The 13,962-nt window shown below is 42.4% G+C and overlaps 1 protein-coding gene across 3 annotated transcripts in view; it reads right to left on the bottom strand.

Moving 5' to 3' along the window:
* The window catches only part of TENT4A (terminal nucleotidyltransferase 4A), a 62,538-nt gene extending 49,108 nt beyond the window's left edge, over positions 1–13,430 (bottom strand). For all 3 annotated transcript variants that reach the window (XM_050892087.1, XM_050892088.1, XM_050892089.1), the window contains exon 1: positions 12,571–13,430. In XM_050892087.1, the coding sequence (XP_050748044.1) occupies positions 12,571–13,403 (833 nt within the window). In that variant the 5' untranslated portion in view covers positions 13,404–13,430. The remainder of the gene's footprint in view (positions 1–12,570) is intronic.
* Between the last annotated feature and the right edge of the window lie 532 nt (positions 13,431–13,962).

Genomic DNA, 13,962 nt, shown 5'->3' with positions numbered 1-13,962 from the left:
GTGTATTAGCTCAAAGGACTTTTCTTCCACTGATTTTTCCAGGTCTTTTTAGTCCATTTATGCTTTTGCCATTCATGGCATTCTATGAGAATTTAAGTATGCATCAGAATAAAGAAGTGCTTTATTTTAAACTGCTGCCTGTTAATGATTTTATCTGATGCTCTTTTTCTTGGGGGAAAAAGTTATTACTGGCAGCTCATCTCCAAACATAACACTTCTCAGGCTCTCAATTCATATCCACTTGTCTCTATCCACCAGCTCTTTTTCAATCTAGCAATCCTCATCTGTTTTTCTCTCCTTATACAGGAGCAGGTCCAAAGTTTGATCACTATAATACTTTGATACATAATTACACCATTCAGCCCGTGACACACACCTGTTTTCATTTTATTGTCCATATCTTTGCAAAGATTGCTGCTAACTGCTATTTGAGGATATCTGAGCATACAGCTGCTCTTTAAAATAAACCATTATGAAGGAGCTTCAAGGTGTTTTCTGAACAATAGCCACCAACATAAAGCCCATCCACTGGGTATATTCAGCCTGAATTATTTTTCTTCAGATTCATGATTCCGTATTTACTAGAATTTAATTTATCAGCAATTTTATAACCTAATGAACAATGAACTCCCACTGCGACTGTCTGCAGTCAGCTCTAGCTTTCTATTATCCTTTCTATCCTTTTCTCATTCATTTCTTCCCTCCAGGTATTTATGAATATATCGAGCAACAGATTCTTGAGTAATTTGAGTGGTAACCTTCCCTTATTATAAAGTAAATAATTTATTCTTTCCTTTGGTTACTTCTAAGCAGTTAACCCATAAGCCCAGCAAACCTGTGACTGTTCAGTTTTTATGAAGTCTTCAAAAAAGAATCTCAGAAACATTCTGAAAAAAATCCAACAGTTCTGTGTTATCAGACTGACCACATGAATAAGGATTAACAGTGAATCCTTCAACGAAATGAGACTGTGAGACAACTACCTTTAACAAAGCATGCACTAGCCCCTTTCTTTCTGTCTACTCACACAAATAAGTTCTGTTTTGTTATGTTATCAACCCCATCCAACTACTCCAGGAGATCCAGACATTCCTGAAAAAAATGTGTTTACAGTAGCCATCCCATATTAGGGAAGGAGGAGAATAAAAGGGGTCTCGGTTCCCCTACGCACTGCGGCCTCTACCATACACAGCACAGTCTTTCAAAAGCAGTCCCTAGTATGTCAGCAAGGTCAAAAAAATAGCAAGCACACAAGCACTCTCTCACTTCAATGCCCCACCGAGCTTCTGTTCAGATGATTAACACTGTCGCAATTCTTAATCATAACAGAAAGACTCAAAAGAATACCACCCATCACTAGACTACTTTTCCTTCCCTGTTCTACTTTGAAAGAAGTCACCTTCATATTTTCTACCTTGCACTGGCAAGGCAGCACTTCATTTAATGCTTCAGTTTGCGTGGGACAACAGCACAAGAGCTAGATAATCAAAACTCATTTAAAGCACAAACCATATGCCATGGTTTCATCGTTAAGTTCCTCTGGAATTCTTCAGCATATACCACCAGACATGGCTGTACAACAGTTATCATTCTGGTGATGGATTTAAACACTCCTTACTGAAATTTAAAATGACAGTTGCCTGGAGTCAAAGAAAGTTCTGGTGAGAAGTCTCTTAAGCCCTCCTCTGACAAAAAGCAAGGCAGTTAGTTCACTTAGTTTTTACTACATGATCTGACTTCTCCTGGGTGCCTTTTAATGTCTCTCTATGAGCCCTAGTGACTGGCAAGTTTCTTGCTTTCGATGTGCAAGGTTTTCAGGTTTCAATGCACTTAAACCAGTTCTCAAACCCTCTGTCTTAACAGACTTCTATTTTGTTTGCTCTTTCCAGCTTTCCTTAATCCAAAAGCTTCTGCTTCTCAGAGAACATCTTCCTGGTCTACATCCTTCTGGATAAGAATCAATGCTATCTTCACAGTCAGCATATGACAACATGACCATCTTAATACAGCATTTTCAAGCATTTTACGCTTTTGGCTTCCTCCTGAAGAAGCTTCTCAAAACTGAGATGCTTTTTTAAAATTTAATGTTACTGTATTTTACATTTTTCTAAACATCTTTGCTCAGACAAGGTTATTGGAACACAGTCACAAAAAAACAGCTCTGATATACATAAAACAAGATGCTATATGCTGCTCAGGACTAATCTCAGAGTAACTTCTCTACTAGCTAAAGGAATAATCTGGTGTTTGACAAACCACATCACAACGGGATATTCACCCAGTCAATACAGTGATACTTTTCAGTTAAGTACTTTGCCCACGTAGCCTGTATGATCATAAGCACTTGCTACTTCTTAAGTCAGGACTGTGACAGTATCTTAATCATTAGGAACAGAATATCAATTTGCAGTACATGATGTACATGCAGATATAAGTAACATCTTAACTCTTTTTTTTTAAAAATAGAACTTCCTTCAACATATAGCACAAGTCAATTTTCTCAATCTCCTTCTGGCTTCTTAAAGAATTTGGGCTCCAACAGCATCCCAGCACCTAGCTATCTTCTATCACATTTTAAGATGCCTATTATACTACTTTCCTAGCAAAAATAAGCATTTTAATTGACTTTTTCATAAGACAGTTTCACTACATTTACAGAAACACTGGAAACGAAACTTGCTGGTGAGATATAACTGTACTCTTAATGCAAGGTGGAAAAGATTAAAACACAGGGATGCAGAAGAGAGGCTACTTGTACTTGCTACACTACTTACCTTGCTAATTTTAACAGCCTGGAAGAACCTACCATTCACTAATGCTATTACTACTAAGCACAGTAAACATCTGCTGCTTACAGGCTGAACTATGCAACAGAATTGACACCTTTTGTTTACCAAAAATGTATCCCTTTTACTGTTCTAGGAAAGGCAGACACACTTCTAGTCTTCAGGTTAAAATATTCAGGAGACTCTCTCAGACTTTTGTAATGTTTTTCCTTAAAGGCAGGTTTCTAAGAAAGGAGATCATTGACTTTACTCATCATTTACTGTATCTACAACTACTATTATATATAACATTGACTTGTTACTTCAAGGGCTAACTTCAAGGCAGTGAAATGAAATTCTCAAACAGCATCAACAAACTAGATGGTGAATGAAAAGCTACAGAGACTTTGCTCCCTCAAGTAAGCATCCTGTTTCTTTTCAAGATCATGTCTACACTACTAAGCACATTAATGTATTCTAAAGGAACAGATATAAACATGATGCATCATTTACATGGAACAACGGATTCCTTTTAAAAACATACTTATTCTAGTAAGTAAAGAATATTTTTCTAACTGAAAAGTAACACATCAGCCAAGAATCCTTATAAAAGGAAAAAACAGATGCCACAGTTAAAGCACGTGGGTGTAACACTAGGGGTGAGTAGGAAAGGGAGGTAAAGAAATGGGGAGGCATAGGCAGCGTTTCAACAGCTTTGTAGAAATAAAGGTTACAAGTAATAGGATACGTTCTTTCAATGAAGTGTGAACTCCGAAACATGCCTGAGGACTTTGCTGGCTCAAGATTAAATGGTGAAAGGCCCAGCAGCCACTGTGCATGTTTCAGGAATCTGTTGAACTATACCTTCACCTACAACTACTGCAAAGCACAACTGCATTATCATGGAAATGCAGGTGAAATCTTACACTACAACAATCAAATGCATTCAATAGTTGAAATCAGTGTTACAGTCTAAAACTCAGGAACACAGTTTAGTGCAATAAAGGAGAATATATATATGATTGAAAGCAATAGCATATTCTGAGATACAGACTTTCCCAATATGATCTAAGATTAAGACATCTGCAAAAGTAGCAAAAATAGAACTATGACCAAGAAGAGGAGATGAACTTAGAATTCTTCTCTTCTCACCCCACTCACAACACCCATCAGATGCCTTTACTTTTTTATACCAGTCCTCCTCACTACCAGTAGCACTCAGGTAATAGTACTCCATGCCCTATGCAATGTTCTAGGCTTACAGATGAGAGAAACTATGAAGACAGAGTGCTATGTTCGAGACTGTACTGCCGCACCAAATCAGTCTCATATTACTATGTAATTCAGACAGCAATTATCTTCATCACTGTAATTGTATGGAAGGCAGCAAACTCAAAGACTGGCAGAATAAATAAAAAAATCTCAACTGTACAGAACTTATGAATCAGAGCTGTGAAATATTTTATAGGCAGGTACCCTAAATACTAAACTCAAATAAAAATCAAGCTTACTTTGCAAGTTAGCTACTAAGGAGAGAATGGAAGAAGAAAGTACTTTTGTTCTCATCCACAGAACAAAGACAGTAGTTTATAAAATATACTGTACCTTTTCCATAAGAGATCGTATTGTTCTTATTTCCTCTCTAAGCTTTCTCTTTGCCCCACACACTTGCAAGTCAGAGCCAGTCCTAATTTTAGATTGAGTTTCTTGCCAATTAAATTTTACCACTTAGGAACACTTTGACAGTTCACGCACTCAAGAAACTAAGCTCGTTGGACTGATTTTACACTGCAAATTTCCAGACTTAAGTAACAGAATTTATTTGTATTTTGGAAGAGAAAAAGAACCAAAAACTAATCTATTTTTGCAAAGTATGTCAATCGAATAAAACTCAACCAATTACCTTATTAATGGCTGGATGTACTTTGAAAAAGCTGCATTATAAAAATCTAGAAAAGAAACTGATATATCTTCAAGTTAATACATGGCAAAATAGATCCACTACGTAAGCTTCTAAACAGCTGTACATTACTCCTGAGTTAGGCTGCTGGACTTCACCACAACACCAAGAAAACATCACATAATTATTTTGTTGCACCAGTGAAGGAGCATACCATATGTTAAACCTTGGAACTGAATCAGGAAGCTCACTATGCCAATAAATAGAACAGCTAAACACTGAAATTCCTGTCTTAATACTATTCTTTTCCAAATGCCCAAAGATAGCAAGCGATTAACATCCCAGACAAGTCAGAAAGGTTGCAACAGCAAAAACAAATTAGTGATGAGAGACTAATTATGCCCATGTAGATCAGGTATGCATTACACTAGGTTAGCCACTGAAACATTTAAGAGGAGAAGCAACTCTTGACATAATCTCGAGCAGCAGAGTCTAATTCAAAATGCATCCAGCAAAGCACCACTAGCAGCAAACTCTGCATATTCAAAGTCAGTATCTCTGCAAGGCAACAAAAGCTAGAGAAGCCTTTTCTGGATTTAAGTACTGCTGCAGTTCACCATATAAAAGAGGAAGCTTCTTAATTTAAGAATCTCAACCAAAAGAGTAAGGTGTTTCAGAGACTATTAAAGATATCACACTGGTTGTTTAGCAAAAGTGTGCATCACTAATCAGATTTTAGGGAAAAAAGAGCTTCTACTACCTTACCACAGGATTCCATCAGAGATGTCTTCAGAAACCCTGAAGTCATGTACAAAGCAAGAAAAGAGGATTGGAAGATTAAGGATATCAAAAAGGATTATGAGGAACAACTTAACAAGATGCAAACCCATGCTTGAGAAAGGATAAACTAGCTCAGGAGCCCAAAAACCTGCTTCTGCTAAGTGAATTAAGTGATCAGAATAGAGAAAGTTAAGTTATCACAATACATGACAAGTAGAAAAGCTAGGGTTTTGTTGTTTTTTTTTTTTAATCCTTCAGAGGTTTCCCTGATCCCTAACCATACAGGGAGAACTTGCGCCAAACTAACTTTTTAGCAGAAAACATTTCACAGCAAAATCTATTCCTGACAATTTGGTATTCACCAAAAGCAGCACTCGCTTCATACTGCATTTGTATCAGAAGAACATTAAGCAGCAATCTTTCTTTTTTTAATTTAAAAGCATTAGTTTTGACATTCATAATAGTCAAACTAGTCAAAAGTAGAATCAATGCAACACATGAATAGTTATGACTATATCAAGATGTCAACATAGCTTTTGTAAATGGAAGTAGTGTCTTAAAGATAACCATTAGGAATTATTTGCAAGAATCAGTGAACGACAGAGGAAATCCTGTTATATACTTGGATTTCCAAACGGCATTTGATAATGGTCCCACGTGTCCTTACGAAGACTTACGAAGAAACTAAGCTGACATGGGATGAGAGGGAAGACCTTCATGTAGGTAAAGAACTGTTTTAAACAGAAAACAAGCAGCTGGAACTCTTAGTTTCCATATTAAAGGAAGGTCACTAGTGAAGCTCCAAAGTGCCCTACGCTCGTCAACATCCTCGTAAGTGATCCGGCAATGGGCCAAATAGTAAAGCAGAAAAGTCTGAGGCTGCAAGGTTATCTAGAATAAGTCGGCTCAAGAACTGCAGATGGACATTAAAATACAGACTGCACAACGAAGTAGCAGGCAGAATTTGAGATAGGATAAATATAAGCACAACAGAGGCATATGAGAAAATTCTGTCTCTACAAATATGAAATGAGGGGCTCTGCACCGGCTCTAAACACCTAGAATCAAGATCTTGAAATAAGAATTCTGTTAAAAGGTCTGTTCAATACTCAGTAGCCAAAAAAGAACAGGCAAGTCCCATGTTAGTAATCAGGAAACAAAATACAAGATAGAACAAGATAGCCCAAGATGTAGGAATACTGTGACACTATCACACACACGTCTGGTTCGTCCACATCCCAAAGATACAACAGAACTGTAAAGTATACAGAGGTGATAAACATCTAGAGGCAGGAAACAGCTTCAACAGAAGGAATGATTAAATAGACTAGAAAACAAACAACTGGCAGGTGTTTCAACTTTTCCCTTCCTCTTTCAAGCCAGCTGCAAAGAGCACTCATGGACTGCCTCATTAATGCATAGACCTGTGGCTGGCAGCAACTACAACCCTAGGAACAGCCTCAGGACAAAAAAAATGGATCTTTACATAATGCATAGCTTAACTGAGGAACACCTTGCGACAGGACACTACTGACCCCAGAAGCTCATACCAGCTTGAGATGAGACAAATTCATACATAAAATCCACAATAAACTTAACAATGCACTGCCTGTAGACCAGGTAGTCCGAGAACCACAGATCATTTAAATCTGATAGATTATTCCAGGAAATATCACCACAGGCTCATGTTGATATACTCTTCTCCCAACATTTGGCACTGGCCTCTAATGGTCTCACCCGGTACAGCTGTTTATGTTCTTAGTGCCAATTATCTCTACTGCCAAAGCCTAACAAATGTGAAAAGCACCATGAAGCTGATGCCAGGATTAAACTGCTCCAAACATGTCCCATTCTCCTTTACACACAGATGTGAGCACCTGTCATGCAAAGCTTCCCATGTTTTACTACTGTAGCTCAGCCTTTCTGAGCTCTAGTAGTATGTTCTCTCTCAAGTCTACTGCTGCCAAAATATTCCTTTCATTCCATTACTGAAAGCATCAGAGTCTAACTCTACGCTAGGAATCCACTTTGCAAGGAAACTTTGAGGTTTACCTACTCTAGTCAACTTAGTCGATCACAAAAAGGAGCTGTTATGTTCTTTTGACAATTCATCCAGCAGCTACCCTTGAGCTCTGCTGCGTACCAACCTTTAGGCATGAAAACAATCTGTTCAACCACGTCCCAATGCTCTCTCAAGTCTCTCTCCAGCAATTTAGTGTGACTAACAGGCAACTACTCCCATCCTCCTCCTTGCATACTACAGTATATACTGCCTAGTTCTGCCCTGATCCTAAAGCCAGATGAAACAAGAATCGAGTGTACATTGCCAGCACTGCCTGCCTCTTACATTAAGACCTTCACTACAGGTATCCACCTAACATTGCAGATAACAGACACTAATGATTTAACAGTAGTGTGGATGAAGCATAGCCCACTGTGCTGATTCTTTATTAGAAGGTATTAGAGCAGGACAGCACTCTTAAGTACAGGGAGGAGTTAGAATACCACCCTTGGGAATCCCTTAGAGCCCTTATAAGCACTGGACACCCCAGTGCAGACAGTAAAGGCTTCACAGAGTTTCCAAAGTCTGCATTTTTTGAACTCAGCAAAAGTACAAGAAAATAAAATTTGCAAAAGGGGCTGACAATGTGGCATCCCTACACATTAATTTGCATTGTCCAGCTCTGACAGCTGCATAATAAGCAGCAAGGGTTGACAAACATAGAACTAGAACTATGGAAGGTCCTGAATGCAATGCATTTTTAATAGTGCATTGCACAAACCCAGTAATTAAATTTATCTTGGTCACTAAAGTTCAGCAATATATCATAAAAGCAAAAACCCAGTAAGACTGGAATTAGAAACACTTCAGCACACAGGTGAAGAAATAAACAAAACCTAATATAGACTTAGTATATAGTAACACCACCACATCTGAGTAGCTACAGAAATGAATCTCTGGACATGACTTTTGGTACACAGTATCCTTCAGCTGCAAACTGGTGAACACTGAAGCAAGTCTTCTGGGGAAGCACTGTCATAAGCTTACCTTGCTTATGAGAACTCTCCCCAAGTATCTGCTATGGTCACCAGACAACGCTGGCCTGAACACTCCTTCACCCTAAAGAAATGTGGAGGTGTTTGCGCTCTTGTGCTCTATAACAGAACTTTTGTGTCATTATCAAGAGATGGTAAAGACAACAGGTATGGAGAGGGAAAAACGGATGCAGTAAGTCATCAGATGCTATGCAATGCCAATTAGTCCAGCCAGAGCACCATTCCAATGTATCATAGCACTTCTGGTATCCACATTAATCCTCAACAAGCCAGTTCTGTTGTTTCTACACAGCACTGTAATGTACCAAGCAGATATGCCAGGTATTTCAGCACTAATCTCATTCAACATCTACAATTAATCTGAATACTTAGTTGAAAGTATTAAGCAGAACAGGTTCATATTGTTAAAAATGCCTTAATTCTTTACTTTGTTAAATGCATATTAAGAAGCCAAATAATTAAACCAGATATGATTTTATACTATTCATAAGCTATTAGCTACATTTGAAGAGAAAGTGCCCTATTAGCTGTGTACCCAAGCAATGCAAACCTAGCAGTAGAGTCCTCAGTAAAACGTTTAGAATAGCTTGATTCCGTATTTTGAAATAAAATTCCAGCACTTTTAAACTCTCTGGATGCTTGAATTAGTCAGATATATTTAAAATACTGACTTTACAGAAACAGAAGGTATCACTTTGATGTACAAAGAAGGCAGACCGTAAGATGCTAGATGTAGTTTAAAACCACTCAAGAGGATACTTTACAGTAGCAAGAAATCACATGTAGTTCTCAACATCAGTCACAACAGTTTGAGCTAAACTCATAATATTAAAGGACACTTATCTGCATCGCATCTGAAACCAATCCTTTTGTCATCTGTACTCCTAACCTAAACCCAGGCATTTAAGAACTTACACTGTTGTTATATTAATCACTCTGTTGAAGCATTGGAATAAATATGGCTTCATTCTCCTCAAGCCTTACCTTCCAAAAATCTGGAAAAAGATACAGGCCAACCTAGGACACCCTAAAGCATAGCTTTAGGATGAAATCTAATCATCGCATGGCTATTCACACTGTGTTTTATGAGAGGAAGAATTTCCTTTACAACACAAAGATTGGCATGCTGCTGTCAAAAGGTGGTAAAAGCAATAGATATGAGTCCACTGGAAAAAAGGAATGCTGTACATAACCAGAGCAAAACACAGCCTTTACAACATAAAGCATTCCTAAACATCACCACACCTACCATCACAAAGCCACTGAATATGATCCATTTGAAAAAAACAGTGACAACTTGCACTGCTACAGACCACCTCCAGCTCTGAATAAGAAAGCAGAGAGAGCACAGTACTATTTCAAAGCATGCAGGCATTTCATCAAAAGTACTACTGCAGCCTGGGAGAGGGCAAACAGAGATTACCCTTCTTAGTCTGTTACCAGAAGAAAATACAATAACACTGTGAGCTACTGTGTACCACTTGGAAATTTCAGCGTGTTGTAGAAAAACATTCTGCAGAGAACAATATTCATGGCAGAGTAAACTAACATTCATGCATAGTATGAGCATAAGAGCATCTATGATCAAGTCCTCCTTCCTATAATCTATGTCCAAAGCAGACTGCAACTGAAGATTGTAAGGACCACATTTTTTGACAGTTGCATACACCAGTTTGACACCACTGAAGATGCTCTGTCAATAGACCATCACAGTTATGGAAGTTATGCTTCAGGACTGGGCTGACAGTTCCAAGTAACACCAGGCAACAAATACGGAATATAAAGGATCCAGAAGAAACTTCTGTAGGGTTCTGTTCCCATCCCAGTCTTTTCAGTGCATTTTTATTTGAACAGCCAAATAATACACCAGCCTGCCTTCAGGAAAATTAAGTTAAACTCACCAGTAATCAGGAATTACTGCAGAAGATAGACACCTAAAGCCACTCCATCAGTGACAATATTTTTGTTATTTCAGTCATATAAGTACTTCATAAAAAAATTGCTAACACCAAACTGAAAATTGTTTTAGAATACATGCTTGTCCAAGATTCACCTTGGGTAACAGAACTCAAAGTTTAAGGCAGAAACTGCTTCTCATATTTAAGTCTATAGTTTCAACTTCCATGCTCTCCTTCAGCACTAGTTCCCTGCTACTATAAGGAAAGCTTGACCTATGGGATCACACACTGTAGTTACTGGTGTCTCACTCATAGCATCAGATCTCACTGTAGTAATACAGATCCTTGACAGAAGATGACGCAACACAGCTTTCACTTTCAAAGATACTTAGCCAAGAACTTGTCATGAACGCATCAGCAAAAGAATAACCTATATTATGGAACTGAATAGTGCAACTGAAGCTTGGCTAAACAATTTTCTTGTGTATGGATTCTCTACAAACTTATACTTGAAAAGTTGCATAACCTTTATTAAAGGAAAGCCAACAGAAAACAAAAGGGCAGAAGATGAAAGATAAGGATATGTGATTGGCATAGATGGTGCTGCCTAACAGCTAGAGGACAGAACCTGCAGTGCCTGGTTTCGATTCCCAGGTTTGCCATAGACCTGCTCAGTGACCTCGGGCAACTCCCTCATCCACCTGCCTAGAGATCTACCTCAGTGACACCGACTTGTCTTACACAGATAAATTAAAATGTTAACTCAGTGTTCTACTGCATCTATATGCAAATAAAACAAAGAAATTCCGACTATTTTTAAGATACTATTGGAATTTTAGACACACATCTTATTAGTACAGGACCCAAAGCTCCTAGCATATGACACCTCTTAAGCATCCAAAGCTCAGCTTCCTGTAAGCAATTTTCATTTTCAGTGTCAGTTTGGAATTAAAAAGCAGTAGTTACAAGTCTTGTCCTCCCCAGGAGAAGCTATGGTTTGCAAAAACAGAACTTTAAAAACATCTTTTAATGCTTCTGGGTAACTTTAATGTACTCAACACCTGACAGTACCCTGCAAAAGAGAAAAGGAAGACACTGTCCTTAAGTTAAATCTTTCACTTAAATTTCTCCAGCTCTGAAAGTGTACCCTGTTATCTTTACATATTTCCCTCTACAAATATGCAGCGCCTTTACTCCATGGGCATCCAAGGGTCTTGGATTTTAGGAGTTCCAAGAAACTATTTTTGAAATGACATCAGAAATCTGCTGTGGTCAATCAACGCAGCTAGCACTTTTTCCATGAATAACCTTAACATTAGAAAGCAACATTTCCCCTTGACTGAGTGAAATTTGACAGCTGAAATACAGAAATCTCATGGAGCACCCCAGAGGTGCTTTGTTCAAGTTTAGTCCCTTCGACGTGCCAATCAGACCAAACTGAATACTCAGCCTTACTAACTACCCATTTATATGAGAAAGTTATGGCCACAGAATAGGATAAGCTTCATAAAAGTGTTCTCTTTAGAAAGCCAAGATTTCAGTTCAGATATTGGCTGGCTCAATCTATTCTAGAGCTAGAATATTTCCCTCAAAAATGTTCAAAGACCACATTGACTTGCATGCTTATTTCGGCCAGAATCAGGCACTGGCCTTTCACCTCATGTTCCTAACACTCCCCAAAGTAACCAGTCTGTTACAGCCTAAGCAGAGGCATTTAAAAATTAGTGCAAGGGTTTTCTTTGAGCTTCTCTGAAAGCTTTTAATTTCCCCCTTACAATCTGAATTGACCTCTAGGAGCTTTGACAAGCATCCCCCACCCATCTTTGCTTTAATTATTGTAGGTGCCACTTGACAGTGGCCTGACAACTTCACCGCTCAATCTACTAAAAGGCAAGGCCTAACTCCCTGTATCTATGCGTTCCCAGGGCCTGCCGCATCTCTGCTTCAGCCAGGAGCCACCCAGCCAGCACAGACCAAGGTGATTTACGAAAGAACACGGTTTTGTGCCCCGCCATCCCCTATCATCAACCTCGCTGCCACAGCCGGCTCCAGAGGAGTTTGTGTGACCCCAACCCACCCACCCCCGTGCCCAGAGGGGCCGCAGGAGAGGCTGCCGAGGTCCCCCTTTCCTTCTCGGGCTGCAGCAGCCCCAGGGGCCCCGGCTGCTCACCCCTGCACGCCCGGGCTGTATTTCCTGGTCTTCCAGGGTGTGCCGGGGCTCTGCAGTGTTGGCTGAGGTGGCTGCCGCTGCTGGTGGGGGGAGTTGTTGATGGCGACGCCACGGCTGCCGGAGAGCAGGTAATTCATCCCATAGGTGCTGGCTTTATTCTCTCGTTTCCTACGGCCCGGGTGGTACTGGTGCTGCTGGGGAGACGCCGGCGGCGGCGGGTGGGGGCTGCGCGCCAGGTGCGGCGGCTGGTGGTGCCCGTTCACACCGTTCACTTTGTTCTCGTGGAAGTTAAAAAACTCCCCGGGTCCGGCCCCGCTGCCCAGCAGCCCGGGAGGAGCCACCGCCGCCGCCCGGGGGCCGCAGGAGGAAGAGGAGGAGCCGCCGCCTCCGCCGCCGCTGCACGATCCCGAGGAGGAGAAGCCGGGGCTCTCGGTGCCGGACTCCACCGACGAGCAGGAGGACGAGGAAGACACGGAAGGCGATTTCTGCAGCCGCCGCCCTCCCTCGCCGCCGCCGTTCACCGCCGCGGGGCCGGCGGTGGCAGCGGGAACCAGTCCGGTCAGCAGGGCCGGAGGGGAAGGCGAAGGCGAAGGCGGCGAGGAAGAGGAGCAGCAGGCGCCGCCGCCGGGCGCCCCGAGCCGCACGCAGCTGTGGCCGCGGGGCGGGGAGGCGGCGGCGGCGGAGTCCAGCGCCGGGGAGTTAAGGCAGAGGTAGTGCGGGAAGCTGGCGCCGCCCCGGCCCCCCACGCCCTGCGAGGTCTCCCAGATCTGCATCCACAGCGCATTCGCGGGGCCTTTCTGCTCGGGCTGGATCCAGGCCACGCGGGGATCCATCCACGCCCGCCCGCCTCCGACCCTCACGGCCCGGCCAGAGCGCCGCGCCGCCGCCCGCTCGCCGCCCGCCGCGCACTCCCTCGCCTCAGCGCGCCGGGCCCGGCAGCGGCGCTAGACGCGGGCCGGGAGCAGCGGCATGTGTCGCGGGGAGGAGGGAGGGCGGCCGGAGGCGGGGAGCAGAGCCGGGCGAGGCGAGGCGAGGCGAGCGCGGCCCGGGAGGAGCGGAGGCGGCGCAAACTGTACCCGGCCCGGCGCTGCCCGGAGCGCTCCCCTCGCCGTTCCAATGTGGCGTCCCCCTCGCCAGGGCCAGAACCGGCACTGCGCATGCCCCGCAGATTTTAAACCTTCACTGGAGACGGCCGCCCTGGCAACCGCACATGCGCGCTGGCCGCCCCGGGGGGAGGGGCCAGGCCCGCCGAGGCCGGTGGGAAGGGGAAGGGAGAAGGACGTCGGGAAGGCTTCCCCCGCTCCGGCGCGCTCCCCCTCGTGCGCATGCGGGCCCGGGGACGTCGGAAGGGTTCGGAAGCCCTCGGGCGGGAGGAGGGGGCTCGGCGTCCAC

Source organism: Gymnogyps californianus, chromosome 2 (genome assembly GCF_018139145.2).
Source record: "Gymnogyps californianus isolate 813 chromosome 2, ASM1813914v2, whole genome shotgun sequence".
Classification (NCBI taxonomy): domain Eukaryota; kingdom Metazoa; phylum Chordata; class Aves; order Accipitriformes; family Cathartidae; genus Gymnogyps; species Gymnogyps californianus.
Note: the sequence above shows the minus strand (reverse complement) of the source record. Positions and strands in the feature narration are given on the sequence as shown.